The sequence below is a fragment of the Chelmon rostratus genome, chromosome 15 (assembly GCF_017976325.1).
Source record: "Chelmon rostratus isolate fCheRos1 chromosome 15, fCheRos1.pri, whole genome shotgun sequence".
NCBI lineage: Eukaryota > Metazoa > Chordata > Actinopteri > Chaetodontiformes > Chaetodontidae > Chelmon > Chelmon rostratus.
Genome location: NC_055672.1, coordinates 2,479,303 through 2,499,318, shown reverse-complemented (window position 1 = coordinate 2,499,318; position 20,016 = coordinate 2,479,303). Strand labels below are relative to the sequence as shown.

At 43.8% G+C, this 20,016-nt stretch overlaps 1 protein-coding gene across 2 annotated transcripts in view; it reads left to right on the top strand.

Moving 5' to 3' along the window:
- The window catches only part of LOC121618155 (protein jagged-2-like), a 51,517-nt gene extending 42,040 nt beyond the window's left edge, over nucleotides 1–9,477 (top strand). For both annotated transcript variants that reach the window (XM_041953485.1, XM_041953484.1), the window contains 6 exons: nucleotides 406–519; nucleotides 962–1,077; nucleotides 1,181–1,444; nucleotides 2,257–2,388; nucleotides 5,707–5,866; nucleotides 6,430–9,477. In XM_041953485.1, coding sequence (XP_041809419.1) covers nucleotides 406–519; nucleotides 962–1,077; nucleotides 1,181–1,444; nucleotides 2,257–2,388; nucleotides 5,707–5,866; nucleotides 6,430–6,941 — 1,298 coding nt within the window. In that variant the 3' untranslated portion in view covers nucleotides 6,942–9,477. The remainder of the gene's footprint in view (nucleotides 1–405; nucleotides 520–961; nucleotides 1,078–1,180; nucleotides 1,445–2,256; nucleotides 2,389–5,706; nucleotides 5,867–6,429) is intronic.
- Nucleotides 9,478–20,016: the final 10,539 nt, after the last annotated feature.

Here is a 20,016-nt window from a genome sequence, read left to right as displayed (position 1 = left end):
GGCACGATTCTCTGGATTCCATCACTCATTGAAGATATTTGAATATAACATTCAAACCTCTCACAGCTCAGTTTTTTCTCAGCTCAAGTTAAGCTGCAGAAAGACTCGAAGTCAACAATGCAAGACTGAAATGTATAAATTAAGATGAAGAGCAGATTGTTCTGCTGTTGAAAAGGTGCTCAAGACTTTAGATACACTGCATAAGACGCTGTTTAGAACATTTTTCTTACTACATGGACAGAAACACATTTTTCCTATTATGATTTCTTTCACTCTGTGGATCAGTTTTGTCTTTCCTGCATATTATTTCAAGATATTTTCTCCCCAAATTTAATGAGAGCTCATAGCTGTTACCTTGAATCACCTGTGTGTTTACAGTAACAGCTCTGCGGTTTTCTGTTGCAGACATAGACGAGTGTCAGTCGTCTCCTTGCGCTGAAGGTTCAACCTGCATGGATGAAATCAACGGCTACCGCTGTGTTTGCCCCCCGGGACATGCCGGTCCTCGCTGTCAGGAGTGTGAGTACAATAAATCTGCATCACAGCAGAGTTTTATGGATGCAGATCTGCTGCCATGTTTGTGTCACTTTATTGATGCTGGTATGAGAGCAAAATGAAAACGTAAATCTTATTTGTTGGCAGCTGGTTGGCAGCTTGTGTTTTCTGTACGTCTGCACTCGATGCTGCCTTCAAGTGAATGTTGTATTTTCAACATGTTAATGTGAGAGCAGAATATTTTGGGTGAAGTTATGAGAGAACACTGTTGTCAATACAGCATGAACAGATTTTGGTTAGTTTCCTGTTGGAAATTGTGCATTTGAACATTGATATGTAAAAGCAAAGGGTCGGTGTGAACACAATAACTCGACTTTACTTCAGTGATGTTGTAGCTGTGGTGGACTTCCTGCAGTATCGACCACTGAACCACTTCTTCTTGCTCTCAACCTTTTCATTCCTTCAGTCATTGGACTTGGGAAGTCGTGCCGTCACGCTGGCTTGCAGTTTCCTCACGGCAGCCGCTGGGAGGAGGAGTGTAACGCCTGCCAGTGTGTCAACGGATACGTTCGCTGCTCCAAGGTCAGACGACTGTCATTTCACCGAAATAATGTGGGACAATGACGACCTACCACCTGTTAATCTGAGTGTTTCTGAGTGACAAACACATTAAATGCTCTTCCAGGTGAGGTGTGGGCGTCGGCCGTGCCTCCTCCCCAAAGCTCCGCCTCCTCCTGCGGACACAAACCCTCCGTCTTGCCCCGGAGGTCACGAGTGCGTGGAGCATCAGTTCCTCACCTGCTTCTCGCCGCCCTGCCACCAGTGGGGTGTGTGTTCAACGCCGGACCCCCCGACACCCCTACACACCCAGTGTGAGCCCAACAGCGGTTACCTTGACAACAGCTGCGCTCGCATCACGCTCATCTTCAAAAAAGACAAAGTGCCACAGGTGAGAGGCTGAAACACAGCGATCAGTAGCTTAAAGTCATATATTAAGCAGGAATACAAAGCATTTTCTGTTTTACATCATTGTAGCTTAAATGTTTTTGGGTTTTAGACTGTTGGTCCAACTTAACAATTAATTTAACGAAGAAACTTTGGACAGTTGGAAATCATGTCGAGCATTTTTCACTGTTTTTTGACGTTGGAATGGAAAAAATAGTAATAAAGAAAATGACGGGTGTCACGCTCTGGTTTAAAAGTTAGTTTTAACGAGAGAATAAGAGGTGTAATGAGAGGTTTTAATGTTCTATATCAAATCCGGGTGTAGAAATAAGAAATCATGGAGCGAAGAGAAGTTAGTAAAGTTGTAGTTTTCAGCAGATTTGAGATTCCTCTTTTTTATTAAAAGATAAAATCTCCAAAATCCAGAAGATCTTTTATATGTGGTGTGAAGAAGCTGACAGGCAGCCAGTAAACGTCCAGTCAAAGTGACAGATGAGGTCTTTTCTTAATGAGGCTTCAATCTTCTCTCTCCTGTCAGTCCAGATGGTATTTTTGTTGCTTACTACTGTCTCCTGAAACCTTAACTGGCCCCCCGCGGCGGGCCTGAATAAAGTTTTATGAATGGAAATGAATCCATTCCTCTGACACAGATACTGATCTCAGATCTGAGCCACAGGCTCCCCTGCTGGGCAAAGCTCTCTGATTGGCTGCATCTGAAACAGACTGAGGAAGAATTAGGAGCTGATTGTTCCTCGCCAGCAGTGCAGATACTAATCTGTGTGTGTGTGTGTGTGTGTGTGTGTGTGTGTGTCACAGGGCACCACTGTAGAGAACATCTGCTCCGAGCTGAGGTACCTCCCCGTGACTCAGACGCTGGCTGAGGAGCGAGCGCTGCTCATCCTCTGTGACCTGTCCTACTCCAACAGTGACGCCGTGGAGGTCGCCATGGTGATTATTACACACACACACACACACACACACACACACCTGGAGCAGCGTCGTCCATTAGATTTCTCCTGCCTGTCTTGATAAACCAACCCCTTATAATCGCATAACGGTGTTGAGCGGAAACAAGCGTTAACTCGCATTTTCTTCTGACGATTTTCTCAAAAATGGCTAAAATTTGCGGAACATTCGAATGAAAATTCAGCGAGTGTGTGTCAGGTACATCAAGCTAAATAAGCTTTAAAAAAAGTTTTCAAAAAGTTGTAAAGCAGAAAAAAATTTCATTAAAAAAAACAATGTTGGAAATTCTGTTCTGCTGTAGAACTGTTCAAACATGCAGCTAGCAGCTAATGCTAGCTTCCAACGGTAGCATAACCCCCTACTTTAACGTCAGCGCTCACGTCGTCTTATTACAGGAAATGACGTTCTTCTTCTAACTTTAATCTTATTTTGATAGTCTCGTTCCCTGTTTTTTCCATCGGCTTCTGTTAAGTTTAGAGATAAAACTGAAGGTGAGAGCACAGGAAGTCCTGCAGGTACATCAGGTACAAAGACCAAACAAGACACCTGTGGACGTAGAAGCTGCTGCCTTCTCTCCCTCTCACCTCCCTCCACCTCACTTTCCCTCTTTTCGTCTCCCACTTTATTAAATCACACTTAATTTGTCAGTGCAAATCATTTCCAGAGGAGTCCAGTAAAATCTGAAGCTTTTTTCAGTTTCTTCCCTCTTTGAGTGCAAAAAAAAGAGACGGGAAAGAAAAGCGATGACGGCGTTTGAAGCTTTTAACAACATCTGGATGAGATTTAGCTTTTCTGCAGGAACACCTTGCTGATCTCTGCTCTCCCGCCTCGTCTTCCTCTCCTTTCTCTTACCCTTTTCTTTATTCTTGTCTTCTCTACCCCTCTTCCTCCTCTCTTCTCCTTTCTCTCTCTTCCCTTCTTCCTTCCCTCTCGGCCACCCAGACTCGGGGGAAACCAGTCACCTCGGGGCTCTAAGCTCTTAATGGAGGGGATTAGTTCTTGCTCCTCTGATGTTTGCACGCTTGTTTTGAGCGACAGATACAGGAAAAGGAGTGGCGAGCCTGACATCCACCCAAACCCCACAACAAGGCTTTCATAAAGGAAAAACCCTCGCTCCCACTCGCCGCCGACTCGTGTTGCAGCAAAATGTCAGCGCTCATCTTGGAGTGTGGGTGAATTCCTTCTAATGTCAGAGCGCCCGGTGGAGCGCTCGCCTCTCGGCCGCCGAGTCGTGTGGATTCATTCTCTTCCAGAGGCTCTGGGTGTGTTCGCAAACCCCCGAAAGCGATCGGCGGGCCTCCAACCTGAGCGGGAAACAAGTGGTTCAATATGTTTCGCCGTGTGCGTGGGAAAGAATGAGGAGCGCTCGGGAGAGTGAGGCGTCCGCTTCATCTCAGCACGTTGGAAGGAAAGTGAAGAGATCTTTGGAGGCAACATTCAGACGTGCTGCTAGATGAGGCAGCACCGTCCTCTCGACAGGACGAGACTTGATTCAGATTTAATTATGGTGATAGAAACAGTCTTCAGCATTCACTCAGCTGTAAGTTTAAAATGTGAGTGATTGAATTTAAATTTCAATATATCAACAAATCCCATGAAAGTGGATGAATCCTGCTGACGTGTGTCATCTTCCTCTGTGCCATTGAGCTCCATCTTTGTCCAGAAGCCATTAAAACACATCAGATAGCCACACTGTAGTTTATTCTGACTCAGCCTCACACACACCGTCCTGCTGCTGCAAAAACTCACCGGAGCAACAAATGTGGATTCATCCGCCGCTGAAAATAGTCCCCAACAAACACACTTTTTCTCTTATTTGTTTGATGCAGTGAGCAGCTGTTTGTGCTTGTCCGGGTGCAAAGACAAGCACTGTAATGAGGTGTGAATTAAATTATGATGAGCACCCTCAAAAATGGCACGTTTATCAGGAACAACAGCTAATTCACAACTCAATAGATTAGCTTTTGTTTTCATTTAACATTTAAGAACATCAAACTTCGTCTTAACACAAAAAAGCTGAACAAGAAACCTGTTAAACAGAAAACAGCAAAATAAATTAATCAAATTATTATTCAGATATGTCAAAATCTGATTAAAGAACACATGAAGAAGACTGGGGGGTCCATGTGGGCTAAAGGTTTGAAGCCTGGAGTGTGTCTGAAACCAATTAGTGTCGTCCAACCAAAACAAGGCAAAAACACTCGTCATAGAGAGGGAACCATGCGATAGCCAATCAAATAACAGACTTTCTGACAGTCTTTCTGTTAGACTGACAGAATTAGTTGTGTGAAGAATCAACCAATCAGTGTGTTTGAGGCAGGAAGGAGTGCACCATGTAAACACAGGAACAGGATGTCACTCCTCATTCACGCTCCACTCAGCTTTCCATCAAATACTAACCTCAGAAACGAGGGATCAGCTGTCAGGGGACGCGGTCCACGGCACCGAGGCTGGACTCTCAGCCTGGATTGGCTGCGATGTGGCCTGTCAGTCACCCGGGGGGCGGGGTTAGAGGTGTGTGAATGAGCGGCTGATTTCCTCGGAGAAGAAAAGAGGAGTGTTTGTCCCCGGCCGAGCAGGGAGCACAGCTGGCCCGTTCTCTATTGTTTGTCCTAATTGAACTGCGCAGCCCTCAGATAATCCCCCTCCTCCTCCCCGCTCTCACCCTCACCACCTTATTAGGCAATTAACTCCACCCTCTGTGGTCTCAGCGGGGGGGTCTGCAGCCTGCCAGATGTTAGGATGAGAATCTTTTATTCTGACGGATGAATGTGTTTTTTCTCGCTCTCTTTTTGTTGTCCTGCGTAGCCTCGAGCGAGACTCTGACCATTTGGCGAATGGGCTTTATTTTCTTTCTCTGCTGTACTGATTGAATCTGTGCTGTCAGCTTTTCATCTTTCACATGATTAAAACGAGCAGCACAGTTCAGAGCAGGGAGCACAATCCACCTCTTTAATGCATCAAACCATTAAATTCACTTTACTCTTGTCAGGTTGCCTTTGTTTCCTCCGGGTTTCTCCTTCAGAAGGGTCCCCTGTGGACACATCACCACACAATGATAACACAACTTTAACCAAAAGATAAAGCCAATGAAAAGTTTCTACAGGTTGATTTTTTACACCATAAATTAAATTAACTGCAACAAACATCTTCCTGGGAAATAGGAAATGACAGTCAAAGCTTGAAAAATGGTCATTTTATGGTTGATAAGTATGATTGTATGTATTAAATCTATGAGACTGGATGAGCTGATGAGGTGTGTGCTCACGTCCTCCACCTTTTGTCTCCCCGTGTGTTCAGTCCTTCGAGCAGGACGGCCGGTCGAAGGACAGCGATCGAGGACAGATCCAGAAGGCGGCCAGTGCCATCATCGGCGCGCTGTCCAAACGCCACAACAGCACCGTCATGCTGGCCGTGGTGGAGGTCAAAGTGGAGACGCAGGTGGAGTCGCCGCCTGTTGGTGAGTCGCGTGTGGCTAATAAGATGGTGGCTAACGGCTGGTCATGAGAACACAGAAATTGTTTTTTGTCCTTTTTAAAGGAATTAATTTCACATTTTGCAGAAATTTGCTGCATTTTAAAGAGCCAGTCTGATGATGATGTTTAGCCGTTAGCTTATGCAGTTGAGCTACTGACCAACCAGCAGCAGCTAGCTAGCAGGAGCTAGTGACATCATGCTGCATATCTGAAGCTGCTGCGTTCACAGTTTTAAACTCTGAACGAAACTGCTGAATCGTATAAATACATTTTGGGAGTTGCCGGCTTTGCTTTGGACAGAAGCTAGCTGTTTCCTGTGGCTCCCAGTCTTTGTGCTAAGCTAAGCTAGGAGATGAAACTGATCAAATGATCAAATGTCTGTTGCCTTAAAATCAGAATTCACTAAATAAACTAGATTCTGTAGATCATCCTCCAGAACATCACGTGATGGTGTTGGGTGGAGGTTCTGGTGGAGGCACATTGAAACAAAAACAGGGTCAAGTGCTCTTTATTTTCTTCTCACGCCTCCTCCGACTTCCTCCTCCAGGTTACCTGGTCCCGGTGCTGTGCGTCGTCTTCAGCGTCCTCTGGATCTTCTGCATTGTGGTTTGCGTTTGGTGGACCCGCAAGAGGAAGAAAGAGCGCGAGAGAGCGGCCCAATCCGAGGAAACGACGGTCAACAACCAGCTGGAGACGCTGCGGAGCAACGCCCCGAAGGACAACCGCGACAAAGACATTCACTACGAATGCAAGAAACTGATGGGCCCCTCCGACAGGACGTGCGACGGGGCCGAGGGCGAGGAGGAAGGGGAGCAGGAGGGGGAGCAGGAGGAAGACGAGGAGCGGGCGCTGGGCATGGGGGACAAGTGTCCACCACAAAAGTGCTCCATAGCGGGGGCGCAGGACAGGGGGATGATGGGTAAGGGAGGGGTCATCTGCACGTCGCGCAGCGGTCCGGTCAAGGCGCCGCATCGGACAGCGTACAGCCCCAAAGACAACCGGTGTAAAAACCTGAACGCCGCCAAGCTCAGCGACGACATTAAAGACCACTATGTATGAACACTCAGAGGAGGACGGACCCTCCTGAGTCAAGACAAAAACTGCAATGTCTTCAACGTCAACTCTTAAAAGCACCAAAAGTGAAGATTACAGACGCTCGAATTTTCTATTTTTTGTTCGTCACAGCTTATTTAAGGTCTTGGCCTGCAGCACCGAGGCTCATTTTACCAAAAACCACCAAAAAAACACTCAAAAAGAACAAAAAAAGTGGCGGAAAATAAACGTGACAGCTTGTGGATTTTCTGGATTTCGGTTTAATCGTCAAACTGTTGGAATCAAGAAGAATTTTCTTTTCGCGGCTCCTGATTTGCTGTTTTCCACGTCGCCTCGTCAGAACTAACGCTTCCCTTTTTTCTCGTCTCACCTGGAGGTCTAACTGAACGTGATTGGCTGGCAGCTGTTAACAATGTTTCTACTGTTTGGTGCATTCGGTTCCTGTCTGCCTTAGCCCAAACCTGCGGGCCTTTTCTACACTGTCTTCATATCATGTCTTTTTATTAAAAAGAAAAAAGCCTAAAAAAAAGATTTTACATTTGAGTCGTTGACAGTTGGCACAGAGAATCCACTGTTTGATACCCGGCATGAGCGTTTTTTGTTTACATTCATAAACATCTTTTCCACTTGGTGTTAAGGCTTCTTACGTATAACCTTTTAAAATAACTGTCGCTGCTTCCTGCAAGCCTCCATGATGATTTTTCAGTATTTGCTTTGGTAGAAAAGTGCCTTCAGCCCTGAGTTTCTCTCTCCTCCTATAGAGTTTATGCAGAATTTAAATACATATAAAGGGAAAGATGTCCTAGTAACAACTCTTCATACGACAGTAAAGGTTATTTTCTTTGCAATGTACATATGTAAATATGAAAAAAATGGCTGTGTATATTTGAATTTAGTAACTTAAGTGATGCTTTGTATCATAGTTATTCTAAAGAAAAGGTTTTTGTGGTTGTTTTTTAATGATGTCATTCCGTTTCTGAGTGTCTGCCGACACTTTGACAGGTTTTATACTGATTTTTCGGGCTGCGTCCTCTGAATCGTGAGCGTTGGTTTAAAAAGAAAACAGATGATGATTGTTTGTCTGTCTGTGTTACGATTATTTGTTCCAGCTGTTTGGAGAGCTGTGTGTGAGGCCTGTCCATCATTGTGACAGATCTGAGCTACAGGAACCTCCAGTGCCTCGTAGGAGGAATCTGATGTGTGTGAGGGACTTTTCATCCTCTAGAGCCTGATCCTGAGGGCCACATGCAGGATGCACCTTTCTAGAACACTTTCATTTGAATTCAGTTCACTTCTGAGTTTGAACGCAGCGTGCACATGATGTCTGAAGAGAATAGCGTGGGCCAACCCTTCAAAAAGCGATCGAAATGACATTTCACTCAGTCCACTGACGGCAAATACAGACATTTAATGCTGGTGTTTCACATCCGTCTGGCTCTGTGCACGTATGCAACAATAAAACCCTGTTAGCGAGTATCAGTGTCAGAAAGGTAGACGATGTGATTTCACTGCATCTGTTTTATTTAATCATTTTCTGTCACTTCTCAGATTTAGGGACTTGTTTTTGGTGGAAGCTCTGCTGCTTGCCGCCTCATCCGTGACTTCTTGATCAGGGACTCCAAATGGCACAGAATAAAGCAGCCCTGTGCTGAGTCTTAAACCAGCGCCGACACATCTGATTTCTGTCTTCTTTTTTTAAAAAGCACAGAAATGTGGCTATAATTGAAATCATAGAGCTCACAATCTCATCACGAGAGAAAATGAGATCACTCAGTTGTCGTTCTCCTGAATCAGAGCCGACCACGCCCCCCTCTGGCCCTCCCCTCCCCACATGGACCCCAGTGATGAACAGAAACATCTTAGAATATTGATGATGTGATTCCAACATGTGATTCAGCACGGTGCATACCAGCGTTCCATGTTGGCTTATCCATAAAATCCACTGATTTCTGTTTTCAGTCCACGCTTGCGGGTCACAGGGTCCAGACAAGCACTGCTGCCAGTCTCAGCTCAGGCTGCTGCAGAGTCGGCATGGAAACCTTCTTCAGGAGGGTGTGGAGGGGAATCGACTCGCAGTGGTCGCGTGTTCTCCCCGCTCGGCCCGCCTCTCCTCGTGTATCTAATCTGGTGTAATGAAGGGAACAAGTTGTGTTGTTGTTGATGTTGTTGACTGTTGTGGTTGTTGTCCAGTGTTTGTAAAGAGTCTGTTTCTGCACTAAGAACACAGGAGAAGAGAAACATTTAGCATTACCTCCACAGCTGTAGTGAAAAGACAAAAGGAGTCAAATATCGTCACTATTTGTGGATGAACATTATGTTTTCAATTCTTTATGTTTTTGTTAATAATGCTGATGCAAATCATGTAAAACCCAAATTCATACTCTGTCAGTAAATTTTCCATTGTGTAAGTCCCACAGGAGGGGCTGAATGTGCAGAACATTGTAATTATTTTGTACAAAATTTGGTAAAAGTCTTGGTTTGTTAGTGGAATTTTTTTTTGTTTGTTCTTAGAACAATCCTATTATTTATTAAAGTATTTTATACCAAAGTTTACTTCAGTTTGTCTTTTTTATCTCAAGATATTACAGATTTCTTATTGGCTGTTGCAATTGTCCTCATAACTGGCCCATCACTAAGCCCCGCCCTCCTTAGTTACTGTTGCTATGCTTGTCAAGTTGCCATAAACTCAGACATATAACGATTGCAATTTGATCGGTTGAAATTAGTGATAATTTTGAAACAAACGATTTCAGACAAAAAGAGGTAGAACAAAAGCAGCTTCTCATTTTTTATCTGCGACTCAGTTTTTGATGTAAAAAATTACTAAAGGCTAAATAAACAGGCACCAAAGAGCAGCATCGCACTCTGAAAAACCAGGAGAAAAAAGCAATAACATGGAGGAAATATTCACTCACCATGCTGTTTAAAACATGTGAAAATACCGTATCTCAGAGAACCCACAGTTATCATGAAAGCAGCCAAACTAAAAACAAGCACATACAGACGTGACTGTAAACTGTCACTTGATTGGCTGGAGGAGGCAAACGGCCACGAGCCGTTTAAGTTGTTTCTAAGATAAACAATAGTCAACTTGAGAGTGAAGTCTTAATACGGCATCCATGTAGCCAATCAGCCATCGCTCTTCCTCCCGCCTCATTTAGCGCCGAGCCAACGAGGTGAGTCCTTCATGTGCCTCCATCTGCCCCTTTAATGACACTGCGGGAAATGATTAACATTATCCGGCTCTGCGTGGAAGCCTTCCAGCAGCTGTGCTGGATATCCATAATGCTTGGTGGGACGTTATGTGCCGCGCTGTGTGTTCATTAACCCGGCAGTTGTTTTGGGAAGAATGGGAAACGTGTCTGGAATCCTGGATGCCATGGCATTGGGGTCACATTCATGTTCAGCTCACGATTGCTGACCTACTTGGAGAGAAGAACAATGAGAAGGATGATGTAGTAGAAGGAGGAAGGCCAGTGGAAGGCCGTTAGGATCACAGGTCATCCTACAGTGCTGCATGTAAGCTGATAGCAGATTCCTACAGCAGCCGGCTGTAGTGAAGCCTGTCGGGTTCAGTTTTTCCTGCTGCATGTTGGGCATCATGGTGCGTTCAGGGCCACAGAGCATGTGGAGAGTTACACTGAAACACACCTGGATTAAATAGCAGCTGCACATTAGCTCAGCTTTTGAGGTGAAAGTTGACAAAATTATAGATAGATAGATAGATAGATAGATAGATAGATAGATATACTTTATTTATCCCAAGCTGGGAAATTGCAGTGGGAAATTTCCTTCCCTCGTGTGATTAAAGTTTAAGCCAGCTACTAAAATGAGCTTGTGATGAGGTTCTTTCTCAGCTCTTTTTTTGATGAGCAAGAACAAACTTTTAAGCGCAACTTTAAAGCCAACATGGGCCGAAAGTCCTGAAAACATCTGGACATCTGTCCAGTGTCAGTGTGTGATTCCAGTGGAAGAGATGGGTGTCAAACCCACAGGCTTCAATCAGCTGCAGCTAATATGAGGTTTCAGCTGTATTTGAGTGTGTTTGAGTGCTTGCTGGTAGGAAGGAATCTACTTTTATATATTGATTTCAGCGGCCTATAACTCTTTCAATTACTCTTTTAATGTAAATTTATGCATGAGATTGTGAAAATGTGAACCTATCCGTAAAATTTTGCACTGTAAAGAATACTTATGTTTTCTACTATTGTTAGAGCTTCTTCGATGAGCTGCTACTCAGAAGTTGAGATTTTTTGGCAAAGTTTCTTTTTACTCATTTGTTGTCGACTGAAGTTTTTTATCCTATAAATAGGAACAAGGCGACGTCCATTTGTTTACGACTTCAGCTACACAAGGCGGTGAGAAATACGACCTCATCAGTGGCATTTGAAGGCAGCACCTATGTGTGCCCATTGATTGGCTATCCTTCGGCCACATGACACCAGGTGAACCAATGAGCAGCAAAACACTCAAACTGGTGGCGCGCATGAGAAGGTTTCAGGAAGTCGCTCCTGTAGCGATATTTATGGAATAAACGTGAGGAACTGAGTTTTGGTGAATCCACGAGATGGGGAAGAGGCTGAATTTGAACTTTGGTGAGTTTTTGGTGGAGTTTGTTGTTTAAATTCGGATTTTTATTTGTCTGTGAGGAATTTGAAAGTAGTGTGAAAGAAGTTTTTCTAGTATTTCAAACTAAGCAGGATTGATTCTGGTCTGAGGACTTATGGTTAGCCAACTTGCTCTGCACAATGTCCACCTGTGTACAAGGGATGTACACAGGTTAAGAAAATCCTCTAAAACAGCCAGGCAAACACACAAATACTGCTTGTTGAAGCTGGTTCATTGAGTACATTCATTATATTTATTTATTTCTTAGATAGCAGACAGTAATTAAAGATTTCTGGTAATTTCTGTCTCATAATATCGCTAATAAAGGTAAATCCACCAATTTCACACTAAAGATGTATTCAATAAGCCGAAGCTACATGTAAAGATTTTGTTGCAGACCTTCTTACAATGGACCAGTTTACATGATAGCATAGCAAGATAGACAAACTTTAGCATTAGCAACTGTTTAATTAAGTTTCTGGATGGCAAACATGCTTCAATCCTGAATCCAACCACATGCTTGGCCACAGAGCGTCACGGGTCCACGCTCCACTGGCTGCTCATCCCCGTGGGTCATTTCAACGACCGCCACAAAACGGTCTCCACGGTGACCCGGTGAAGGCTCGGCTTGATGTTTAACTGAAGGTCTCACATCATCTTCATCCACACAGTCAACTCACCGTGGCAGATAATCTGGCCAGAAGACGGATGGCTGCCGTGCCGCCATCACCCGGCGTGCAGAACAGCGGAGTCACCTCGACTCAGGTGAGTGGTCGGGTTCACCGGAGCAGAGGTGCTATAATGGATGGATGGACAGTTGTCTCCAAGTAACACAGCTTTGTTGTGTTACCTGGAGATGAAAGGGGCTAACAGTTAAACCCACAGCAGCAGTTATTCATTTGTATTTGCAAACTGATGATTTCTAATGAAACTGTAGTCAAAATTCAGCTTTTCCCATTTTTGCTATAATGCCTGGGGAGCCCCTCTGTTATGGTAAGGGACCACACAAAGCTGGACTTGAACCAGAGGGGGACCTGAAGGTGTTCAGGCCCTCAGCTGCTCCTCTGATATGCCTTTTTAGGATAAAACTATATCTGTAGCAAGACTGAAGTGCTGAGGTCATGTTTTTGGTATTTTACTGGCTAACTCCACTATTTCAACCTTTCGACCTACAACAAAATATTTACTATTTTACTTTTACTTTTATTTTTATTTTTCCACCAGAGTCTTGCACCTGTCCATCAAAAACGTGCCCATTGGAATTTAGGGTTTACTTCTTTGTGTGGGAATAAAACAGAAGCTGAAAAGTTAAATTTAAGGTGAAAAGATGTAATAATTTAAATATCTCTCAGAATTTGTTTTGGTATCTGGACAGAATTTTACACACTTTCAGCTGCAGAGTGAACCTAATACCAAATATCACACCTCGCATGTGCATTGAAAATGCGAGTGAGTGTGTGAAGGGTCTCATTGTGAAATCTGAGGTATTCCCTGAAATCCCTGACCTGCTGCTGCGGCGCCACTCGGCTTCGAAACACAATGACCCAGATATAATGAAGGCGGTAGACTCAATGACTTTCCCCCAGCCTCCTCCTGCTTCTCACACACACACACACACACACACACACACACACTCAAACCTCAGCCCACACACACACCTGTTTTCACCGGATCACCGGCAGCGTGCCTTAGCTCACACACTCAAGCGTTGATGAAATGCCGCCACAGCCGCTGGTGCAGGACCAGGTCCCTGAGAGTCTCTGTGTCAGGATCCATTATGTGGATTTCTAGAATTTTAACACAATAAAAATCCTTTGACCTTTAGGTGAATACATTAAAGAGCTCATATCTGGACTAACCGACGCGTTTTACTGACGCTTCCCACCTGAGATGCTATTTGGGTTGTTTTGCTGAATGAATTTGTGGTTTCTGACTCTGGGGAGTTTTTCTCAGCTGTGATGAAGGAGGAAGGATATTCCCCAACACCTTCACTGTGTGTTTGACAAATCTGTTAACAGCCTTTTTTGCGTCTTATATTTTCCAGTAGGCCTCAGAAAAGCATTGAAAAAGTGAGTTGTCGTGCCGACAGCCGCGGCTGGAGGCGTTTTGTTTTCAGGTTGTCTGTGCTGTAAAAATTATGAAGTGGTGACATTTTATATCCAAAAAGGTCAAAGGTCAGCTTCACTGTGACATCACGATGTCTGTTTTCTGGCCATTGAGCTGATTGTTTGGATCCTCTGAGCTGCAGGTTCAACACATGTTCCCACCGTCCATGTTTTAGTTTACAGCTTCTTTGCAGCAGCGTCCATATCTGAAGCGTCGTAGTCACCTCGAGCTGATTGGTTCTGCTGACGTTGATCTTCAGCTGATTGTTGTTGCTCCATGTGATGAAGCTCTCCGTCAGTCCTCTGTCCTCCTCTGGACAAACAGTCTCTACGTGAAGACAGTGTGTTTCTGTCTGGACATTATTCACTGGACTCATTCATGTTAATATAGTGAGAACTTCCACTTCACCAAAAAAGACATTTAATACCTTTTATTAAAGTCTTCCCTTCATACAGTATGTCATCTGAGTCATCTGAGTCGAGGATGTAAACTGTCACTTGATTGGCTGGTGGAGGCAAACGACTGCGAGGTGGTGATTCTAGTTTCAACTTTATATGTGAGAAAAAGACAAGTGAAAGAGTAACTGATTATTTAATTATTAAGTGCTCGCATATCATTTAGATGAATCATTTAATTTCATTACAACTTACATCAACTAAACAAAGCAGAGATCTTTCCTGTTGGACAAAAGTTTTGATCATTTGTGCACTAAGCTAGTAATTTGTACTTTTACGTTACAGATTTTGTTCCCTCAAACAGTCACTCAGTCATTGTAACAGCAGGAAAAGCCTGTCCTCTTGAAACTCTTCCTCAGACAGTTTTTGTACTTCCTGTTTGCTCTTTGCTGACTTCGGTTGCTTCGTCTGTGTTTGTAATGTGGAGCCAAATCAGCTGTTGACAGTCCAGTTCAGTTCGATTTTCATCTGACATTTTACAGAACAACTCATTCTGTTCTGTTACTCTGTCCGTGAAAGCTGCTGCTTTATTCACTCACATTATTAACCTCTGTACACCTGATCCCTGCTGGGCTCCTTGCGGCTCCTTGCGGCTCCTTGCGGCTCCTCGCGGCTCCTCGCGGCTCCTCGCGGCTCCTCGCGGCTCCTCGCGGCTCCTCGCGGCTCCTCACGTCTATCAGTTCTACATTTATCACCCTGCCTTAAGGAGCTGCCGACCCCAAAAAGAATTTAATCTCTTCAGGTTTCTGGAGCTGGAAGATGATTTGTGACCCTGACAGGAATAAAACCTTGGGATAAACCCCCTCGTCAGTTGAACCCTAATGTACCAATCAGATGTGTTGGAAGCAGAAACAGCTGAGGGTTCAGCAGCGAGGTTGGAGGAGGTGAAGGAAACTTGAACAGGGAGCCGGGGAGGGAAGCAGGAATGCTCGGCGGAGCTCCTGAGGACAGCAGGAGAGCCGGATTCCTCCTCGGAGCGACCACGCCTCAGCCTCTCAGCTGGCGGTGAGCCCTCCGACTCCTCCCAGGGTTAGGGCCGAGTCCACATGTTCAAACGGAGATGAAAGGCCCCCGGTAGGAAGGTTGTCTGTGCCAATACCAACCGCCTGCCAAGTAAGCCCTGCTTAGCGGCGCTCTCCCAGATGTTCTCGACGCTGAATATTCTGCTCTTCGCCTCTCCCCGGGGACGAGGAGGGAGCCTCCGCTTGACCCTTTCACATCAAAGTGTGGAGGAGGACTCAAAACAATGAGGACTTCCAGAGAGGGAAGGAGTGAAAGTGTGTGTGTGTGTGTGTTGTGTGTGTGAGAGTGTGTGTGAGAGTGTGTGTGAGTGAATCAATGATTTAGGAGGGTAAGAAGTGGGTTGGGCCCCTCATCAGGATAGCTGACGTTAATGCCTGTCCTGTGGGTATGAGGAATACTTTGAGCCCACGCCTGCGTCCTCTGGCTCAGGCTTTAATCCGAGCTGTACTGTAGGTACACGCAGAGCTTCACAGTGTGACAGCGCTGTGAGCAGCGAACGCCTCACGCACCGTTAACTCCCTCTGCAGCAGGTTTTCTCAAACTGCTGTTTGTGTCGTGAATGTTTTCGAACGTTACACAGAAAATAAAGGCGTCAACCAATCACGTCGTGGAGAACGGGCTTCACGTGACGGACCTGTTGATTGTTGGTGCTCTGTAACATGACAAACATGATGAAGATGATGAGGACCGCCGCTCCCCTCTCGATGTCTGTTTGACTGAGGGTGGAGCGGCTCAACAGACGGCAATGGAGGAGGAAGAGGATGATGTTGAATCCATCATTTTCTTTTTTTGAAGAATGAGCTGACACAATTCTATTCGAGCCTTTTTATTGAATAAGTGCCAGAATGAATAGTTTTGATGTGAAATATTCGCATTTGGAGTCTTTCACATTTTCATGTGATGTTTTCGTCACGTCCTGATGTGCGAAGGCCTGAAGAGTAATTACACAACTATCTCCTATTAAAGAAAATCAAGTCTTTAGCCTTGTATAACATGCACAGGTGTTTTTTTTATATGCTATGAGACATATCAGGAGGGAAATAAGCCATCAGCGCCATGGCTGAGCGTTCATACATCACATACCTGCAGAGCCAATCACCAACATGCAGGGTGGGACTCTTTATATGATCATAATGTAGCCAAGCTGAAGGTGTGTTGTCTATTACCGATAACGTGTCTAACATCGTACAAAGTGTTCTGATGCATCGACCTGTAGGGGGCGCTGTACAGTTCACTCCTCTTCTTCTGTGTTTTCCGGTTCGAACGTTGCTCCTGTATGAACACAATACATTTGAATGAGGACTGTTGATTTTGTCTCACTTCACTTACGTTTAAAGTGGATCAGGAAGAGATCTGTTAAAGGCCAGCATGAACATGACGAATGATTATTGCATGAAAAACCTGTTCCAGCGTTCACACCTGACTGTTGTTTTTAGACTGACTTTAGAAACTGTGAACCTTGAAGTGAAAGCAGGAATACCTCAAAGTAACAATCCTTTATTAGAAGTCCAGTCTGCAAAATTTCACTTAAAGTATCTGCAGGAAAATGTACTTAAAGTATCCACAGTGAAATGCAACATGGTCCCATGTAGAGGTAAATATTATCATGCTGCTGGAGTTGGTACTGAGGTGGTATTTTCATCCATTACAATGTTTTATATTTTCCATGATTGTATGATTTATGATAATATTTCTAACCAGTAACTATAGCTGTCAAATAAATTTACAGTAAAAAAGTAAAAAGCAGCATAAATCTGACATTCTCAGGTAAAGAATAAAAAAAAACTGCTTTCTGTTTCATTTCATTCCAAACTTCAGTCAACATGAAGTCCTGGAAGTGTTGTGGATGAAATCACAGCAGCCACTGAGCTGTCAACAAATCTGTCTCCATGACAACTGAGCAAACACCAGCTGCCGAGGAAGACTGTGCAATTCAGCTGAAAGCTCTGAAAAGTCATTGGGTCAGCGGACCTTCAGCTGGGGCCGATCCGAGGTTGAAAATGAGCTCTAGATACTGTTCAGATAATTTAATCCACAAAAACATCCAATATTCTATAAATATTAATCAGCAAAGTGACTAAAGATACAGCTGTCAAGTAGTTGTAGTGGAGTAAAAAGTACAAGAAGAAAAAGTTTTAATACCACACTTTGAAAATTCTCCACTACTAGTAAAAGTCCTGTGTTGAAAACCTTACTTCAGTGAAAGTATGTAAGTATTTTTAAGCTGAGTATTACTTTACTAAGTATTAACAGTGAAAGCACAACTCCCTGTCAGTGCTGTAGTATTTTAGAATTAACTTTATATACTGTTGGCTAGTTTAATCTACAGCAACGCATCATATTCTGTAAAATCATCATGTTTACTGTAATCTGAAAAGTAACTTGTAACCAAAGCTGTCAGAAAGTGGAGTACAACTACCTCAGATTGGTGCTGAAGTAAAAGTACTTGTACACTGAAAAGTGCAATATTCCCACGTGAAATGCATTGAGTGGATGTATGAATGTGCTTTAAATGGAAAATGAGCAATAATAATCCAGTTAATTCACTGCACAACCACAAGTGTACGTCTGCTCTCTGCCTGATTAAAAGGATGATAACAGTTTTCCAGCCGGAGCCGTTTTCAAATAAGCTGGATTTCACCTTGATAACCGTCTGTTGTATTTTCTCAAAACAGCGAAACGGTGGGCTCAAAACATTTGTCTGAGTAAGCAGTGAGAAGAAGTGATAAATTAAAACACACAAGGTGTTCAGTCAGAGGACAGCGGGACAGTTTGAGTAATTTCATCGCCTTTTGAAACGTGAAGAGTTTGATGCGGCACGCCTGGCTTACATGCACACCACCCAAGGCTACATATTTTATAGACAAGCCTGAACTGAGAGAGGAACGCCGATATCATCCACCCATTCATCTCGACAAATGGACTGTTTCATGTTGGAGTTTTACTGCTCACACATAATGAAAGCCGTGGAGACACACACGCAGGGAGGGGAAAGCGCTTCGCTTTGTGTTACTGTAAAACGCATTATCTCGATACGCTTACATAGCTGTGCGTGCTGCACACTGTTAATTTGTCAAATGACGTGACTGTGTAAGTTTCATAAAGCAACAAAAACAGCCTGAAGCTGAAAGGAAAAGTTCAGCTGCAGTTGATGCTCATAAAAACGGTTTCTGCGCTCGCACGGACACGCACCAACTTCTGAATCACTTACTATCATTTGCCGTTGATTTTGGCGCCTCCTGTGGACTAAAGCGGGAGTGTTTTCGTGTCATAAGATGAGATCAGATAAAGCTTTATTGATCCACACCAGGGAAATTAAGTTGTTACAGAGCGCACGTAGAAACTGTAGAAAAAGAATAAGTAGATCTTTATCCTGCTAGCTTGTGCATTTTATATATATAAAATTCATTTTCATGTTATTTATATCACAGCACAAGAGCAATGTAATATTTTACAGCACATTTTTACATTACAATTCTAATTATTTTTTAAATGTATTTTTCCTAATTTCTATTCTAGTATGATATATGTATTATAACTTAGATTTGAATACATTTTAAATGTGTACGTTATCTTTAGAATATAATAAAAATCTATTCAGTATACATCTGTATTTATACTTTTGTAAAAGTGTGTGCTACACAAGTGTGCATGCACATACATGCATTAAATATGTAGGATGTATTTTGAATTAACACTATTATTTATTGATATAATTATACTATTTTGAACTTTTCTTTGTGAAATGTAATGTATGTATTAAAGTTCGTGTGGAATCCGTCTGCAGATGCTCCGAAACTTCTCAGTGAATTTCACAAACGCCAAAAATGTGGGCAGCAACAGACTCGGTGAGGCTTTTTTCAGTTTTACTATATGGAAATGCAAAATGTAAAATGGTGAATACTGCTGAGACAGAGCAGTCAATAAGTCGACAACTGAGACTCGCCGCAACCAAGAGGTCCTTCAGCATGTGGCCAGAAATGTGCACAACAAATATGACGGGTCCAATAGTATGTGAGCTTAGCTGTGGACATGAGCCCCTCCAGGCTTACACCTAAAATTTGTAATAATTTTACAGGGAGGATTTGGTCAAATTTAATTTTGTATTTCCTGTGTGTTTAAATTCTATATGTTTACAAGCATAATAATGAAAATAAGCATATCTGATATATCCTGTAAGTACAACAGTGTGAAACAGATCTACAGATCAGACTTTCTGACCTGCACCACACACACACACACACACACACACACACACACACACACACACACACACACACACACACACACGCGACACGGCGAGCTGGACCTTACGTCATGCCATTTGCACGCGGTGAGGTCGAGCCCCGGGGCCTTTGGGTTGAGACAGCGTGATGGACGGACCACTGTGTCATCAGTTGGCCGGAGGTGCAACAATAAGGCTTAATGCGTGATTAAGTCCCAAATCAGCTCTCATTATGAGTGAGCACGTCAACCACGAGCGCAGCACGGCTCCCTTTCATGAAAACTGAACCCTGCGTCCAAATCTGCCCTCAGCCCCCTCGTGAACCCGTCCCGTGGCTCCACCGCTCTCTGCTGTTTCAGTCTCTCTGCATCTTTGACTCTGTCATCATTCGCCAGCGTCTGTCTTCTGATACGTTATTCAGTGCTCGAAATTCATCTGTCAAAGACTCCAGCCTGAGGCCGACAATCCTTCGCAGATATTAAAGATGAAAGTTGTGTCAATCTGATCCTCAAAAGAATCAGCCTTCAGGTCCGAGTTTTAAATGGCAAAGTCTGCTGTACTCTTATTTCTGCTTTTTACCAATTAGACTGCGAGTTTGGACTTTTTCATATGACTTCCCTCAACTCTATTGACCTCTGACCTCTGACCTAATAAACATGTCCAT